Source organism: Choloepus didactylus, chromosome 10 (assembly GCF_015220235.1).
Source record: "Choloepus didactylus isolate mChoDid1 chromosome 10, mChoDid1.pri, whole genome shotgun sequence".
NCBI lineage: Eukaryota > Metazoa > Chordata > Mammalia > Pilosa > Megalonychidae > Choloepus > Choloepus didactylus.
In genome coordinates, this window is record NC_051316.1 from 44,006,381 (window position 1) to 44,025,413 (window position 19,033).

General features: G+C 39.6%; 1 protein-coding gene across 1 annotated transcript in view; it reads left to right on the forward strand.

Moving 5' to 3' along the window:
* The window catches only part of C10H9orf57 (chromosome 10 C9orf57 homolog), a 73,571-nt gene extending 57,153 nt beyond the window's left edge, over positions 1-16,418 (forward strand). Inside the window, exons 4-5 of the mRNA XM_037850749.1 lie at positions 7,735-7,857; positions 16,294-16,418. Coding sequence (XP_037706677.1) covers positions 7,735-7,857; positions 16,294-16,418 — 248 coding nt within the window. The remainder of the gene's footprint in view (positions 1-7,734; positions 7,858-16,293) is intronic.
* The last annotated feature ends 2,615 nt before the right edge of the window (positions 16,419-19,033 follow it).

Below are 19,033 nucleotides of genomic sequence, written 5' to 3' on the forward strand. Positions count from 1 at the left end.
ATTTTATAGATGAGGAGACTGAACTAGTAGATGCTGGACCACATGTTGCTATTATTTCTCCACTTAAAACTAGCCAAACTAGACTTGAGGCCTTATAAATATTGCAAAGTTAATTAATTAGTACAAAAGAAGCACAGAGAGGGCCCTCCCAGCACTTCTCTTCCTTCAGGGTTCTTTTCCACCAACTCCAACATTCATTAGTTTGTAAAAGAACCATATGAAGGAGACAACAAGGGGTTTTTGATTCCTTTTACAGAATCCTTAAGTCCCAAGATAGACATCCTTCACCACCCGTCAACCCAGGTAGAGGTTTGTGAGGGTAATGTCTCTGAGCAGGCATGTTCCAGCACCATCATGGAAATTCTTCCTCTCCATGAAATAGTAACACGATAGTGAAGACAGCTGCCCACACTGAATCCTAGAGTAAATATGGTGGAGTCTCCTACAGTCAGAAGATGGTTAGCCCAAGAGTAAGTTTGGAGGAAGGAACAAAAAATAGTGACTTTTGCAACAGTGTTTCTCAAATTTATTTTTGTACAAATGGATTACCTGGGGAATCTTGTTAAAATTATGGTTCAATAGGTCCGGAGTGGGGCTTGAAATTCTGCATTTCCCACAAGCTTCCAAGTGACACAGATACTATTGGCCTGGAGACAACAGTTTAGTAGGAAGACTCTACAGAGCATCCCAGAAATAGGTAATATTCCAATCTTAAGACTCAGAGACTTTGGGTACCAAACATTGGGATCACGAACTCAAATGCCTAAAGTGTTTGGGAAGATAATATAAATGAGGGAAGCCAGCCAGCTATAAACAAGAGGACGTGCTCTGCATAAAAAGGGGAGGTTAGCACTCAGCTACAGATGATTGCTGCCATGGAGAAAGGAGCCCAGCAATGTCAAATCATCTGATCCTTCATGAGAAGCCAAAAATTCAGATTTTTATGAAAACTCTCTCACTTTCTAAATTTTGGCAACTGTTTTAGTTTCCTACGTTGCTTAAAGTAGATATAATGAAATGCTTTGAGTTTAAACTAAGGGAATTTATTAGCTTACTAGCTTATAGTTTTGAGGCCATGAAAATGTCCAAATCAGGGCATCCATCATCAAGGTGATGCTTTCTTCCTGAAAACCTGCTGCCAGCGACCCTTGGCTCCTCTGCCACATGGCAAGATGCATGGCTGCGTCTGCTGGTCTCCCCCTTCTCTTCTGGGTTTTGTTGCTTTCAGTTTCTTGCTTCTGTGGTTTTCTCTTTTTGTCTCTCTCCATATTCCTATTCATTCTATTTATAAAGGACTCCAAAGAGGATTAAGACGCATCCTGAATGAGGTGGGTCACACCTTAACTAGAGTAGCCTCATCAAAAGCTTCTGCTTATAATGGGTCCACACCCACAGAATGGGTTAGATTTAAAACATGATTTTCTGGGGTACGTACAGTTCCAAACCACCACAGCAACTAATACAATTTTTAAAAACTCAATGCAAGTTAAACAATCCTGGTCTGCCCCAGAGACCACCAGTTTGCAGCCTGTGCTTCCCACACTATTCTCATTACAGTGTACAGTACACACTTGAGCTCTGATTACCCCTGTGCAGAGAAGCGGCACGAAATTCAAACTGCACAGCTTGGGTCTCTGCTCCATTTTATATCCTTATACTTCTCCCTGTAAAGCATGTGGTGGGGAGCATACAAATAGCTGAAAAACTGAAAGAGAAAATCTTCAGTGTCTTGACTATCATGAAAAAATGATTCAGAGAAAGGACTGCATTAATTTTCCTGGGCACCCAAAGAAGATTTGAGGGCAAGAGAAGAAAATTCAGCACAAAGAGAAATTTTATTGTTGGAACTTTGCTTCACAGGACTGCCAAAGAGGTAAGTAAAGGTTATTAGAAAAGATCACAACATCATGATTTATAATATGTTTAAATAATTGTATATATGATTTCTAATATACATTTAAATAAATAAATATATATCTATATACACACATACATTGGGTGTTCTTTTTCTAATAAAGTCATAAAGAAGAACAGCATACTTCAGAATTAATCATGTAAGGAAGTTATTCATTTTATACATAACCAGAAGCTTTAAATTTAGTTTGCAAATAGGAATATATTGTGTGTTGGATATGATAAAAGTGACAATAAATTTTCAGACAAAAAGAGACTGGAAGAAAAGAAATCAGATCGGAGAATGTATTTAAAACTATTCAGGCAATTAAACGATTACATCTTCAGCTGTGGTGAAGAATGTCAGGGCCAAGGATTTAGGGGTAGAAGGCTATGGATGTCAAGTGTGGAATCAGGAGATGGAAAGAAAAGCTGGAGCAGATCTCTCCTAGAAACAGTTGGGTGCCTTAGGAACGGCAGAGGAAGATCTGGTATCATGCTCCAGAAGGTCTGAAGAATGCGGTGGGTCTATGGGGGCAGGCTGTCAGATGGAGAAATCCTAAAACCAGGAGGAAAGCTCACTCAGGGCTGACTTGGAAAAACAAGCAGAATCGAGTATTCAGGGCAGGCAACTGACCCTGAATCCAGGAAGAGCCAGGATCTCCAGCAGGTTGAGGGTGATTGAAGGTTGGAGATAGAAGATGTGCTGGTTTGGATATATTATGTCTCCCAAAAGCCATATTCTTTAAAGCTGTCTTGTGGGGGCAGACACATTAGTGTTGATTAGGTTGGAATCTTTTGATTGAGTGTTTCCACGGAGATGTGACTCAATCAACTATGGGCAACATGTTTGATTAAATTATTTCCATGGAGATATAGACTCTGCCATTCAGGGTGGGTCTTAATTTAATCAATGGAGTCCTATAAAAGAGCTCACAAACAGAAGGAGCTCAAAGCAGCTGAGAGGGACACTTTTGGAAAAAAGCTAAGAACTGACACTGACACTGACACTTGGAGATGCATGGAGATGTTTGAAGATGCTAGCCCAGAGTTTGCTCTGAAGAAGCTAAGAGGACCTGGATACTTAGATGCTCAGGAGCTGGAGTAGCTTAAAGGGACTCAGAGTCATTTGGAGACAGCCATTTTGAAATGGCAACCATTCTTCAGTGAAAACATCATCTTGTTGATGCCTTACTTGGGACACTTTTATGGCCTCAGAACTGTAAATCTGTAACTTAATAAATCCCCTTTATAAAAGCCAATCCAGAGGATTCTGGGAAGATGGTGGCATAGAGAGGAGTGGAAGACTTAGTCTCCCCCAGAACAATTCATAAATGACCAAAAAACCAGTAAATAACCTGGAATAACAGCAGGAAGACAAACGTGACTGTCCACTCATCATCCACCAACCTGAATTGGGAGGAATGCCCAAGATCACAGCATAAAATTTGTAAGTAAAACTGCGGACCCGCACTGAGAGCCGAGAGACTAGAGCCGAGAGGCCCTCCCTCACGGAAGCCGTGCCGTGCACTCTCTCAGCCCAGCTCCAAGTGAGATTTTAATATTAACTGCTCAATACAGACAGTGAATCCTCAACAAGCAGACAGAGGCTTTTGGTGACAACTGACCTTGGGAGAATCGGGGGACATATCTGTCTCAGGATAGGGAGCCCAGAGGATCGGGTGCTATCTCTGGCTGATGGGTGAACCTAGGAGTTTTTCTGTCCCTCCCTCTCTCTCTCTGTGGAGAAAACCTCAGCTGTTCTCAGCCCACAAGACATTGCAGTAAAGACAGCCTCAGACATTCTGCATTCTGAAATGAGCTGAGAGTGCACCACGGCATGGCCCAGCGGCCCAGGGCTTCCCTTGAGGGATGGCACGCACTGGTGACATAGCATGGCATTCCCTCAGCTCAGCTCCTGGAGGATCATGGCTGGCAGGGGCGACCCACTTGGAGAACCCAGGGTCGCTATGCCAAGTCCGGTGGTTTGTGGATCAGCAAGAGAGAGGTTCTGGGGCTGAATTGAAATGAAGGCTTAGAATCTTGCAGCAGCCTTGAATCTCCTGGAACCTGGGGGACTTGAACATTAAAACTGCCCTTCCTCCCTGGCCACCCGTACACATGCCCCACATTCAAGGTGGATAGCTCCAGCAACACACCCAAACTGAGTTCTCCAACTGAACCCCACAAGAATCATTTCCCCACACACCACAGGAACAAGTTTGAGAACTGACTTGAGGGATATTGGTGACTCACAGACGCCATCTACTGGTTAGTTAGAGAAAGTGTACATCACCAAACTGTGTTTCTGAAAAATTAGATCGATATCCTTTTTTTGTTACAACTTGAAAGAACCCTATCAAGCAAAACAAATGCCAAGAGGCCAAAAACAACAGAAAATCTTAATGCATATGATAAAACCAGATGATATGGAGAATCCAACTCCAAACACACAAATCAAGATATCGGAAGAAACACAATACCTCGCAAAATTAATCAAAAAACTACAATTGAGGAACAAAAACATGGCAAAGGATTTAAAGGACATCAAGAAGACCATGACCCAGGATATAAGTGACATAAAGAAGACCCTAGAAGAGCATAAAGAAGACATTGAAAGAGTAAATAAAAAAATAGAAGATCTTATGGAAATAAAAGAAACCATTGGCCAAATTAAAAAGACTCTGAATATTCACAATACAAGATTAGAGGAAGCTGAACAACTTCTCAGTGTCCTAGAAGTCCACAGAACAGAAAATGAAAGAACAAAAGAAAGAATGGAGAAAAAAATTGAAAAAATCAAAATGGATCTCAGGGATATGATAGATAAAACAAAACATCCAAATTTAAGACTCATTGGTGTCCCAGAAGGGGAAGAGAAGGGTAAAGATCTAGAAAGAGTATTCAAAGAAATTGTGGGGGAAAACTTCCCCAACCTTCTACACAATATAAATACACAAAGCATAAATGCCCAGCGAACTCCAAATAGAATAAATCCAAATAAACCCACTCCAAGACATATTCTGATCAGACTCTCAAATACTGAAGAGAAGGAGCAAGTTCTGAAAGCAGCAAGAGAAAAGCAATTCACCACATACAAAGGAAACAACATAAGACTAAGTAGTGACTACTCAGCGGCCACCATGGAGGCGAGAAGGCAGTGGCATGATGTATTTAAAATTCTGAGAGAGAAAAATTTCCAGCCAAAAATACTTTATCCAGCAAAACTCTCCTTCAAATTTGAGGGAGAGCTTAAATTTTTCACAGACAAACAAATGCTGAGAGACTTTGCCAATAAAAGACCTGCCCTACTTCGGATTCTAAAGGGAGCCCTACCAACAGAGAGACAAAGAAAGGAGAAAGAGATATAGAGAATTGTAACAGACATATATAGTATCTTATATCCCAAATCACCAGGACACTCATTTTTCTCTAGTGATCACAGATCTTTCTCCAGAAGGGACCATAAGCTGGGACATAAAACAAGCCTCAAGAAATTTAAAAAAAAAAAAAATTGAATTTACTCAAAGCACATTCTCCAAACACAATGGAATACAAATAGAAGTCAATAATTTTTGAACTGTAACTCCACTATTTACTTCCTACATGATATAAAATACACAAACTCTAATGACAAATCAGTGGTTTTGAACTCAATGTAAAATATGTAATTTTAGACAACTATATAAAGGTGGGGGAATGAAGGAGTATAGGAACATAGTTTATGTGTCCTGTTGAAGTGAAGGTGGTATCAAAGAAAAACAAGATTGTTATGGATTTAAGAGGTTAATTTTAAGCCCCACAGTAAACACAAAGAAATTATCAGAGAATAGAACCATAGCGATGAAAAGTAGAGTTTAGGTTAAGAGAAATGGGGGAAGGGGCAATGGGGAGTTAAGAAATGAGTGCAGGGTTGCTGTTTGAGGTGAAGGGAAATTTCTAGTAATGGATGGTGGGAAAGAGCATTACAACATTCTAAATGTGATTAATCCCACTAATGGAAGGCTAGGGAGGGGGTGGAATGGGAAGATTTAGGCTGTATATATGTTTCCACAATGGAAAAAAAAAAAAGACAGTCTAACTAGATGATAATTGAATGCTAAGGATGAACTTGGATGGGATTGGAGGGTGGAGGACAGGTGGCTCAAAGGGACACAGTTGAGACATAAGGAATAGGAAATATAGAATGTAAGCTTTGTATCATTGTTGAATCTTGTGTACTTTTTAGCTGCGCTTAATGGAATTGCATAAAAGAATGTTCTTGTTCATGGGAAGTATATACATGAATTATAGTGTACATTCAAGGAAAAAAAAAAAGCCAATCCATTTCTGGTATTTTGCATAATGGCAGCATTAACAAACCAGAAGAGAAGGTGACAGAATGTTGGAGATACACAGAAGGTATGCAGCTCCAGTGACAGGGTGTACCTGCTATGAACAAGGGCCTTGGATTTGGACAGACCTTGGTGTTCCTCTGTCTTTGTCACTTGAGCAAGCTACTTATAATCCTGAGGCCTCAGTTATCTTTTATGTGAAAAGTGGGCAACTATAATACCTACCTCAAAGGTTTATTGTGGGAAATGACTGAACTAATATATGTAAATTGTTTAGCAGAGCACATACACAAACTTAGTTCTTAAAAAAGATTTGTTGATGGATCATTGATTATGGGTTGAAAGTCTATCCTGGTCAGTGAGAGAATCAAAGAGGAATTTCCCAAGTTGCTTTCAGTGAGGCTGAACCTGGGGAGGAGAGTCAACAGGACTTAATTAGCCTCATCAGGCTAATTTCCTATTAGCTTGTTTTCTATTAAAACAACCTTTACAATCCCCAGTGTGGCAAAGAGAGTTAAAAGATACACTGCACAGAGTGTCTATTAAACCCTTCTCTGGGGTTATCAATGAATAGGAGTGGGATGGCAGGGGTCTTTATATGTTTAAAGGCAAGGACTATGAACACTATAATAAGACAATTTGGCTCAATTACAGAAAAATCTTTTAATGCTCTGAGTTGATTACTGATAGTGATGAACTCTTCATCTCTGACCAAAGTCCCCTGCAGGAGTTATTATAAAGGATATACCTGAAGTGGGTAGAATCAGTGGTTCTCGAAGACTGATCCAGACATCTATACCCAAACCACATGCCCTCACCTGACTCTGCATGTCTAAAATACAGATTCGGGGGCCCCAGGAGCTCCAGGAATCCGCGTTTCTTTTATTCTAACTGCTCAACTAAATCTGTTGCACAGTCAAATCTGGAAACCAGTCTTCTGGATAAGGTTTTCCAACCTCACCTATGTTGACTAAGTTCGAGAATCTCTGGGTTATTTCTACATAACCAAAATGAATTTGAGTATTGATGATAAGTAATAGGCAAATATTATTTAAGCATTAACTATTTGTGGAGAACACACTTGGTATAATGTGCTGTGTTAGGCACTGAAATGCAGTCCTAACTGCAGTTCATTTCCTATGGATATGTGGCTGAAATGAAGTAAATTCTCTGACTAAATAACTTTGGTCTGATTAATACAGACACCAAAATCTAAATATATTTTATCCAACTGAATTGTTTAGACCACCTGGCATCATTTCTGATTAGTATCAGTTCAGAGTGCTTCCAATTCATGAATATAACATACGCTTTGAAATTTCCCGACACATTCTCAAAATAAATATCATTTTAATTTATGTGGGTTTTAAAGACTTACTTTTAAAATACTGCTTGTGTTTTAAAATTGAAAATCACAGCTTTATTTTTGGGTCTCTCTTTCTTCTTTTTATCTCGCTCTGGTCTCTATCTCTATTTCCCCCTTATTCTTTGTTCATTGTCCTGGAAGATGCTGGAGGTGTGATCTGTAGATTATGCAACCTTTCAGTCCCTTTTCATGGATGTCTTATAGACTTGGGAACCTGCAGAACGAAACCTGGTCAGTATTGTATAGAAGAGATGCACACTAAAGGTAAGCCTTGACACTTAAAAAAAAAAAAAATCTCTTTCTTACATCCAAGAGGAATAAAAAGCAGAAAATAAGTATTGGCAAGGATGTAGAGAAATTAGAACTTTCATGCATTGCTAGTGGGAATGTAAAATGGGTCAGCCACTGTGGACAACTAGTTTGGCATTTCTTAAAAAGTTAAACAGAATTACCATATGACCTAGCAAGTGCACTCTTAGGTACATACCCCAAAGAACTGAAGGCAGGAACTCAAACAGATACTTGTACACCAATGTTCATTTTAGCATTTTTCACAATAGGCAAGAGGTGGAAACAACCCAAGGATCCATCAGCAGAAGAATGAATAAACAAAATGTGGTTCACATACTTAGTGAAATATAATTCAGTCATAAAAAGGAATGAAGTTCTGATACAGCTACAACATGGAAGAACCTTGAAAACACTAGGCTAAGTGAAATAAGCCAAACACAAAAGGTCACATATTTTAGGATGCCATTTATATGAAATTTCTAGAATAAGGAAATTCATTGAGACAGAAGTAGATTACAGGTTACTGAGGCTTAGGGGAGGAGGAATGGGGAGTTATTGTTTAACAGGTACAGAGTTTCTGTTTGGGGTGATGAAAAAGTTTTAATAACAGAAGGTGGCAATGATAGTACAACACTGTGAAAGCAATATGAGTAAATGCCAATATATACAAGCACTTACTATCCACCAGGTGCTAACCTCAGGGCTTCACATGTGTTATATGATGCCAGAACAATGATAAGAGCAGGATCCTGTTACTATCCCCATTTTAAAGATGAGAAATCTGAGGCACAGGAAGGTGAAGTAATTTGCATGAAGTTATACAATTAATGAGCAGGATAGCCAGGATTCAAATGAAAGTTCTTTGAGGCCAGAAAGCACATTTCTAATGAATCTATACGCTGCTTCACTCATGCCACTCACATTCTCACAAAAAAATCAATCCATAATTTGCAGGTCCCAGGGCAAATTGAAATTGCAGGCCCCTGTGTTCAAAATTTATTAAAGAATTTCAAGGTGAAGACAATAGAGCATTAAACCAAGCAGGATTCTTCTCATTCTACCTGTGGGGCCCCATGGGAGTAAATGGGTTGCATACCCATGGAGCCAGCCTTGTCCACATGGATTAAAAACTAAACATAAAAATCTAGACAATGAAGACATTATAAGAAAATATTGGAGGCCATATATTTAAGCTTGGAAGAGAGATGTTCTCCTTTACATCCAAAATGTAAAAGTCATAAAGAAAAATGAGAGATAAATTTGAATATATCAAAACTTAAAAATGTATAAAGTGTATAATAACCTCCCAAATTAAAAGATAAGGAATAAACTGGTGAAAATATTTGGAACATAGATAGCAGAAAAATATTAATAACCAGAATAAATTAAGAATTTATAAGACACAACTTAAAAAAAGACTCACAACCAGAAAAACAAAAACACATTAACTTGTTAAAGGAAATTTAAAAGCAATTCTCAGAAGAAGAAATATAAATGACATAAAACCATAAAAAGCTGCTCAACCTTATTAGTAAAAAGCAAGGACATGCAAAAATCTCAAAATCATTGTGGAGTGGAAAAAAGTTGGTTGCAAAACAGCATACCACTTATGAATAAAAATCCACAAAGCAAAACTCTAAATTTCTCTATGATATTGGACAGTAAGAACAAAGAGAGCTTTCAATGTATCAGTATGGTTAAATTTTTCACAAGATGAATATGCTAATTTGTTTATCACTTGTATAATTGAAAACAAATTGTTTATGGCAGCAGAGGTGGGGTGGACAGCTGTATGAATACCTGACTCCCAGTCCCAGATGTGCTGTTTGCTAGCTGAGTGAAATTATATCAGTCTCTTCACCATGTACAAAATTAATAGTTCAAACCTGGTAATCTTGAAGACCTTTACTAGCTCTACAATTAAATGATTCTTTGATGACGTGTTCATCCAATATCTGATTTCCTGAGGTACTTTATACACTCATGACACATCATATTCTATCTGGTCTCATGAATCCTGTTATACACAATGTATTCTCTCACTAAATTATAGGCTCCTGTGGGTGAGGACTGTACAAATTATATAAATAAAACAACTGGGAAGGGAACAACAGAAAAGGTGGGGAGCGGTTCATCTGAAGAGAAGTTGAGTTTTTATCATATATTTGAGAGCTATTTGGATTCCTGTGAATCATTCAGACATTTTGTCTGCCTTTTCTATTGGATCATTGGTCTTTTTTTTCTTCTTCTTCTTTTTTTGGTAGTGATTTTAAGAGCTCTGACAGATGAAGGACTTCAGCTCTTTGTCTATAATTAATGTTGAAAATTTGCTACAGGTGGACTTTGCCTTTTGGATTTTTATGGTGTTTGTGCCTTTCAAAAACTGTTCATTCCCATTTAGTGACATGCATCAAGCTTTTCCATAATAGCTTCTGAGTTTTGAGTCATAATTAGAAAGACACTTCCAATTTTTAAAAAATTACTCCATAGTTTCCTCTATCTTGATTATGTAAATTTTATTTAAACCTTTGAACTAGTGGAAACTTAAGTAGTATATAGTGAATAGTTGGGATTCCACTTATATTTTTCCAGTTGACTAGCCAGTTGACCAAGCCCATTTATTGATGCTTTTCCGCCTGGATTTTCTATCCTGATCCATTGGTCTATGTATTCAGATTTCCACAACATGCTACTTTAATTTAACTGTGTGTTAACATCTGGCAGGGCTACTCTTACCTCATTAGTCTTCTTTTTCCAAATTTTCCTAGCTGCTCTGTTTGTATATTTTTACAAGTAAACTGAAGAAGAGTTGTATAATTTTTAAACCCTAATTTAATTGGGATCGTGATAAATTCATAAATCAAATTAAGGAGAATTGAAAACTTTGCACTGGTTCCTTTTTTATTACTCACCTTCATTGCCCTTAACCCTATCTCACTACCCGACTGCCTCCTGCAACAAGGCTTTGATTGTGTGATTCCTTGGACAGCTTGGATTCTTCCTCTTCTCTTCAGAATCAAACCATGTCCCCGGAGGCCCCTACGGTAAACTCTTGTCGCTCTTGAGTCACATGAGTCAGTATTGGTTTTGCACGTTTATGTGCCGTTATGTTGGAGAAGGTTGCTCTCCTCTGTGCTTTTTTCTGGGAAGCTGCAGGCTCAAACCTCCTCTCCTGGCATCTTCTTGTACCTTTGTTTGCTTTCAGCCAGTCTTTCTCCTAGCTTGTCATTCAGGGTTTCAAATGTTTCCTCGTTGCAATGAAAATGGAGTTTACAATTGTGTTTCTCTTGCTCTTTGTTGATTTTATGAAATTTCCAAGAGACTCAGGAAAAAGGAAACAGAGTCTGCCATATTTGATTTGCATTTTAGAAAGATCACCGTGCAAGGAGAACGGCAAATGGATTAGCTTGGGAAGGCTGAGGCAGAGAGGTTCTCTCTTACCGGGTGGTGCCGATCACCGAGCTAGAGAATGTAGGGGCAGGTTCCTACCATAGCAAGCAGGTTTCCACCTGCACCCCTGTACTGACATTTTTCTAGAAAAGGACATTTGGCAGTTTTGGCTCTGGGCAAACGAGGGAATGAGAAGCCAACTCTGAGAAAGAGACCCTACACACAGAGAGAATGGAAGTAAAAGACAACTGAGTAAAGCCCAGCTGGCTGGAAGAATTTCATCTTGGTAAAGGTGTCTTCACATGCTGCACCCTCTGCTCCTCCCACAAGTCTCCTTAGCTTCAACCCATTTCTGGACTCCTGGTGCCCAACGTTCACCCATGAGCCAGCATTCACTGGATATATGCCTCCCATTTCTGTAGCCACCATTTCTATTGTATTCTTCAATAAATAATAATTAATAAAAATACCACTAATATTTATTCAATAGTACATTGAGTGCTTTATAGACATCTCATTTAATCCTCACAACTCCACGAAGCAGATAATGTAATGTCATCCCCACTTCACAACCAAGGAAACTGAGGCTCATAAAGATAAACTTATTACAAAGATAATGGGTTAAAATGCTGAGCTTTAGTCTGGGAGCAGAGGCATGAATGGACATTTGCACACTGGTGTTTGTGGAGGCAGTATTCATGACTTGCAGTGGGTGGAAGTGGCCTAAGGGTACTCTGACTGAGGAACGGAGTGGTGAACTGTTGTGTGTGCACACAACGGAATATTGAGCAACTACAAGAAGGAGTGAAGCTGTGAGACACACAGAGGGGTAAGTGGATCCTGTAGACAGCATTTTGAGTGAAGTATGCCAGAAACAATGGCGGGCACTGTAGTGCCTCACCGGTGTGGACTGACTACAGTGTGTAAGCACAGAACTGAATCTTAGAGCACAGCCTAACAGGGAAACAATTATTGTAATGGTCCCTGGATTGTGAGCTCTTACAGCAGTCAAATCTATTCCTGAGTTGTGATGGACATCTCCAGACTCTGAGATGTTGTCCCTTTGTGTGTGATCTGGTTGGTCTCTGGAACACTGGGTGTCTGTGCGGCACCTGAGGCTCAGAGCTAAAGCTCAGCAGATATGAATGTCAGTGTTGATGCATACAGCAACTGTTTAAAAAAAAAAAGAAAAGAAAAGCTGAAAGGGAGCCCAGACTTCAGTTGGAGATATGAATGGAGCAGATCTGGTTGGGACTGGGAGAGATCGGGATGGGGGTAAATGTTGAAACTTGCTGTGTGTTAGGGCTTCGGCTTCCATATGGAACCAAGGGAAGAGATGTTTTCTAAACAATATAACTTCTACAGTCAGTTTGTTCAGACACCACGGTTATGTGGAGCTTTGAATGGGAGGTGGGCTATGGTGGGTCTGTATATGTTAGAGTGAGGTAGTGGCACATCCCAGGTTTATTTGGGCAGAGAATAAAAATCTATATTCAGGACCCCCCTGAGGAGCTGGAGGATGTGGAAGTGTTGCACTTCCTCACCTGAATTGTTGCTGATGTTCTCACAAATATTGGGACTGACGGCTTGATATGCTGGGCCCTCCGTCTTGGGGCTTGCCCCTGTGAAGCTTATTGCTGTGAAGGAGAGGCTGAACCTGCTTATGGTTGTGCCTGGGGGTCTTGTTCTGGTGTAGGGAAGGTGTTCAGGGATGGATTGGGGTGGTGAGATCACAGCTGTGTGATGGTGCTGTGGATGGTTGATTGTGCACCATGGATGATTGTGTGGTGTGTGAGTGAGTCTCAATGGAACTGAATTAAATATATATATATACATGAATTTAAAAAAATTGCTGAGCTTCAAACTCAAAGAGCTGGACTCCAGAACCTGTGCTATAATGTGAGCCACTGTGCTGTAATGGCACAACCTACCTTTCTACCTTGTTCTCACTTCTGGATTTACCCTGCACTTTTTTGTCCACATTAAGTTTTGCTTCTGGCATTCACTACAGGACACTCACCTTATTGAACCACTCCAGGATCTGGGCCAGCCTGGAACCAACCTCATCCTCCATACTGACCCCTAATCTATGGTAGTTGACATTAAAGCTCTGCATTTCAATGGCATCAGAGATATAATTAATCTGCAAGCTGAGATTCCATCAAGTGCTAAAGCAAATTTTGAAATGTCAGTATGCATATGGATGTCTATGGAGTGTAGATGTATACAAACTTATACATATGGCTTTCTATGTATGTGGTGTGGATTTACGCAAGTGTATGTGCTGGAGGGTGGATGGGGTTTGTGAATATATAGGGGCAACTATGGGTGTATGTAGCTGAACATGGTGGGTGTGCCAGTTTGGATGTATTATGTCCCCCAAAATGCCATGATCTTTATTGCAATTTTGTGGGGGCAGATGTATTAGTGTTGATTAGGTTGCAACCCTTTGATTGTTTCCATGGAGATGTGACTCAATCAACTGTGGGTGAAAATTTTGATTAAATTATTTCCATGGAGCTGTGGGACTCACCCATTCAGGGTGGGTCTTGATTTACTCACTGGAGTCCTATAAAAGAGCTCACAAACAGAAGGACCTCAGAGCAGCTGTGAGTGACATTTTGGAGAGCAACTGAGAGAGACATTTTGGAGATGCCAATGAAAGCAGACTTATGCTAGCCCCGAGTTTGCTACGGAGAAGCTGAGAGGACAAAATGCCCCAAGAGCAATATTTTGAAGAAAGCACAGGAGCTGAGAGAGGAGCTGGAACACAACCCAGGATCAGGAGATGCCAGCCATGTGCCTTCCCAGCTAACAGAGGTTTTCCGGATGCCATTGGCCTTCCTTGGGTGAAGTTCTATTTGTGTTGATGCCTTAATTTGGACATATTCATGGACTTCAGACTTCAGTTTTGTAACCAAATAAGCCCAGCCCCCTTTATAAAAGCCAATCCATTTCTGGTATTTTGCTTAGCGGCAGCGTTAGCAAACTGGAACAGTGGGATTAAGGCAAACACTTACAGGGAAAATTAGTTGAAGATGGGGTTTATTGTGGTAAATGACTGACCTAATGCATGCAAATTACTTAACAGAGTGCTTGGCACAAACTTAGTTCTTAAAAAATATTTGTTGCTGGATCATTGATTATGAATTGAAAGTCTATCCTGGTCAGTGAGAGAACCAAATTGGAATTTACCAAATTGTTTTCAGTGAAGGAGAAGAGTCAACAGGACTTAATTAGCCTCATTAGGCTAATTTTCTATTAGCCTGTTTTCTAATAAAAGTTAATTCTTACAACCCCCGATATGGAGAGAGAGCTATAAAATGCATTGCACAAAAATGTCTATTAAAGCCTTCTTTGGGGTTATCAATAAATAGGAATGACATGGCAGGGGTCTTTATATGTTGAAAGGTGGGGACTATGAACACCATACTAAGACAAATTTGGGTACAATTACAGAAGACTCTTAATGCTCTGAGTTGTTTATTGATGGTGATGAACTCTCCATCTCTGACCAGAGCCCCTGGCAGGAATTATTAGAAAGGAGATTCCAGAAGTGGGTAGAACCGGTGGCTCTTAAACACTGGTCCAGACATCTATATGCAAACTACATGCCCTCAGCTGGTTCTGCATACCTAAAATATAGATACCTGGGCCCCATCTCCCGCAGATTCTAACTCAGTAGGTCTGTGGGGGTTCTTGGAATCTGTGTTTCTTTTTTTAAATTTTAACTTGTTAAATTAGTAGAGATGGGGATTTGTTTTCAAGGGGTTACTTGAGTTCTGTTCAACTTCACCTTCTCTAAACCCTAAGTTTCCCCTAACTCTCACCTTCACTACTCAGAGCTCCTTCCTTATGGAAGGGGAAAGGTACAAAGGCCCCCTAGATCCATGAGATGTTGGTTCTTGATGACTACTTCTCTCCCTGACTGTGCACAGCAAGTTATCTGGTCAGACTGATAACAAACAATAATTGAAAGAATCTATACATTGGTGATATAACAAAATGTTAACAATAGCTCTTGGTGGGTCAAGGAACTGGAGTGACTACAATGTTATGGGAAGAGCAGTTTTCTAACTTGAAAATTTTACAACTCAAACTGATGCAAAACTTCTAGAACTGGGACTTAAACTTTTGATTGTTCACCAACAGTATTTTTCAACCTCAGCACTATTGACATTTTTGGGTCAGAAAACTCTTTGTTGTGGGAGGCTTCTTGTCTATAATAGGGTGTTTAGCAGCATCCCTGGCCTCTACCCACAAGATGCCAGTAATATCTCCCCAGTTGTGAGAACCAAAGATGTCTCAGGATATTTATCCAAAATCCTTTTGGGAGAGGAGTGGTGGTGAAAATACCCCCAGTTAAGAAATAAGTATTATCAAATTTCTAACTGGTGCATGTTTTGCCACCTCTGGGGAACTGCTCCCTCGTGTCCTCCCCCATAAAAGTGATTGCTTGGGGTGGAAGGTTTACAGGAAGTTACTGTCACTTACTTTGCACATTTGTGTATTTTTTTCACATTTTCTAAAGTGAACATGCATTACTTCTGTGTCAGGGGAAAAAATCAAGTATGGTCAAGAACAAACCCTCATTTCCGAGAAGCAGTTACATATCTAAATGATGCTTCTGTGAATTCAGCCCTTTGGAGAACTCATAATCTGGGTGTAAGGAAACCAGGGATGATTATCAAGAAGCTTCAGAGCTAACGCTTCAGAAAATCTCATGATAGCCAATGGCAGTTGGATGGGCTTTTACAATCTGCACTGGAAAGCTATTTTGCTTTACAATTTCAAAGCTTGTGTATTGTAATGTACCCACCTAGAACACCTTTTGGTGGGAGTTCTTAAAGGCAAGATCATAGAACAAGTCATCCTTAATGGTAGAAACTCTTGATTGGTATCTTGATAAACCTAAAGTATTTGCTGTTTTGCTTTGCCTTTTTTTCCTTTTTCTTTTTTTCTATCACTTGAACTTCTCAAGTGATATTCTCCCATCTCTACCTCTTTTGTTTTCCTCAGGTGGCATTCAGTGGTACTCAATTAAAGGCTGCACAGAAAGTCAAGAGGAATGCTTCAAAAGAATTGTGAAAACTTATGAAATCCTCTCGACTCACTGCTGCCATCGTCCTTTGTGCAATTTCTGAGCTAGTGGCCCATATCCAAACTGCTTGACTGTTCATTCTCAAAGTGTGACCTTGTCATTACAAGATGGTACCACCATCAATTAGCCCTTTGCAAAAGCCTCAGACTTTTGCAGGTTGTCAGGGCTATGGTCTGAAATTGACTTTGGTTTCCAAGATGACCACCCTCTCTCCCACAACCTCTAACTCATCTCAGAAACATCTCTTACAACACTGTCTCCCTCCTTTTCTCCTTTTCCTTCTTAATTCCCCTTCCCACCACAGGTGATCAATTGCAAGGCTACAAAGAAGTGAAAATGTTAGTGATTCCCTGAGTTAAAGTATGTACATCTTCTCTAACTTGTTTAGTTTCCTAAGTATGTCCACATCCAAAATTCAGTTACAAATGAATGGTATCAACCTGAAATGTTCATTTGGTTTCCAAATGACTTGCTTCTTGTAAACAATTTATGCTCTGAGAGAAATTGGTTTAAATACCATGGAAAAAATAAGCCACAAAAAATAAACAAAGCCTGTGGGAAATATGGGTCCAAATGGCAAAAGACTAAGGTAATAGGGAGAGCAAGCACTTATATATCCCACTTGCATTAAAATTTGTCCAAAATTCTGGATTTCCATACCTTAATCACACTTAAGTGCTTTGGCTCATCTAACTTCGCAGATTAAGCAACTCAAGTTAAGCAGGGGAAAAGGTTCCCATCCACAAGGAATTTAAAAACAGTATAGATATACTTTAAACTACATTTCATGTTTTTTAATGTGTCACATATTCCATTATTCTCATTGAATGCCCTGCTTTTGCAGGTTGGAAATTATTGAATTTTAAAATTTAATTTAAAGTTGTCTTTGTATTTTCAGGGGTTAAGAAATTCAAAAGAAAAATAATAAATGTCAACAAAACCTTCTTAGATTGTCTTGTTCTCAGGACCTAGAACAACATCTCGTGCACAGTGAAAAACTTTGAAACTTTGAAGAAAAACAAGCATTAAAAGAAAGCCCAAGGCAAAGATTTCCTCCCCCGCACTCATTTCAGCTATATTCCTTAGACAGAATTTCTGAACCCACTAAAGAAAAAAAAATTCTTCAGCCTGAGATTTAGATCCATTTGGATTCAGATCCATTATTCTGTCACTTTTTACATTAGCCACATTGGTAAATAGCAGTTACTCCGATCAGTGAACTTCTGGGAGATTTTCCTTTCCTTTCTCTCTTTCTCTTTCATGTGTGTGTGTGTGTGTGTGTGTGTGTGTGTAAAATAAAACATTATTTACCTAATATTATGGGAAAAAATGACAAGATCACATAATCAGTGGCTAACTCTAGAGGGCTTCCCAAGCCTAAGTCACAATCCAGGTGATGTAATGAAAAGCAGGAATCAGGTGTTAGTTTTTTGTGTCACTAACTCTAGACTTTGGCAAGTTACTTTGATCTGGTTGTATCTGAGTGGCTTCACCTATAAGATGAAGAGGATTCAGTCACACGATCTCTTGGATCCTTCCAGTTCCAACATTTTATGACTCAACACTGGTCATATTTTTGTTGTTTTCTTACATCAAAAACAAGACTTGTTGCTGAATATAGCTCATGATATAGGCCATGGTATATGATCAGTGCTCACCCAGCTCAATGTCATCTAGAAAAATAAAAGAAGAAACATAATCCATGGCAAAAGTGTCTGTCAAAGAAGCAGTTCACCTGCTTCAGTGCATGACAATTTGACCCAAAAGTTACCATGGAAACAAGAGTAACACTGATGTGCTAGGCTGAATAATGGTGCCCAAAGGTCTCATGTCTTCACTCTAGAACCTGTTTATGAAGACCCGCATGGCAAAAGGGGCTCTGCAAATGTGTTGAAGTTAAGGATCTTGAGATGAGATTATCCTGGATTATGTGGGTAGACCCAGGGGTCTTTATAAGAGAGAGGCAAGAGGGTCAGAATCAGAGAAGGAGGTGTGACGATGAAAGCAGAGGTCAGAGAAAGATTTGGAAGATGCTGTGCTGTGGGCTTTGAGGATGGAGGAAGGGGGCCACAAACCAAGAAATGCAGGCAGCCTCTGGAAGCTGAAAAAGGAAAGGAAACAGATTCTCCCCTGCAGCCTCCAGGCAGAATGCAGGCCTACCAATACATTGACTTCAGTCCAGGAAAAGCCAACGCAGACTTCTGAACTCCAGAACTATAACACAATAAATTGTTGTTGTTTTAAGTAACTAAGTTTGTGGCAATTTGTTACAGCCCTGGTAGGAAACTAATACACTTGATCATGCAAGGGATGCGGTGGCATTTCCCTACCCCCAAGGTTGATACTTGGTTTACATGGAATCTAATTTTTAAGAGAGGCATCCTGGTGTCATATTGTCTTCCTTTCATTCTTAAGGATTTTTCAGTCTTAATTTCCCTAGAAACACACAGATGGCCTTATAGACATGCAATCACATCTTTTCAGATTACACCTCCCACTCATGCCCCTACCCATTTGCGATTTCTTCAGCCAACAATTTTATTCTTTTTATGTCCTTCACACCTAAAGACAATGTGATACCAGATTAGCCTGAAATTAATCTATTTATAAATCATCCAGACCAAGGGACTAATAGATCTGAACATTTCCCTTGATTCT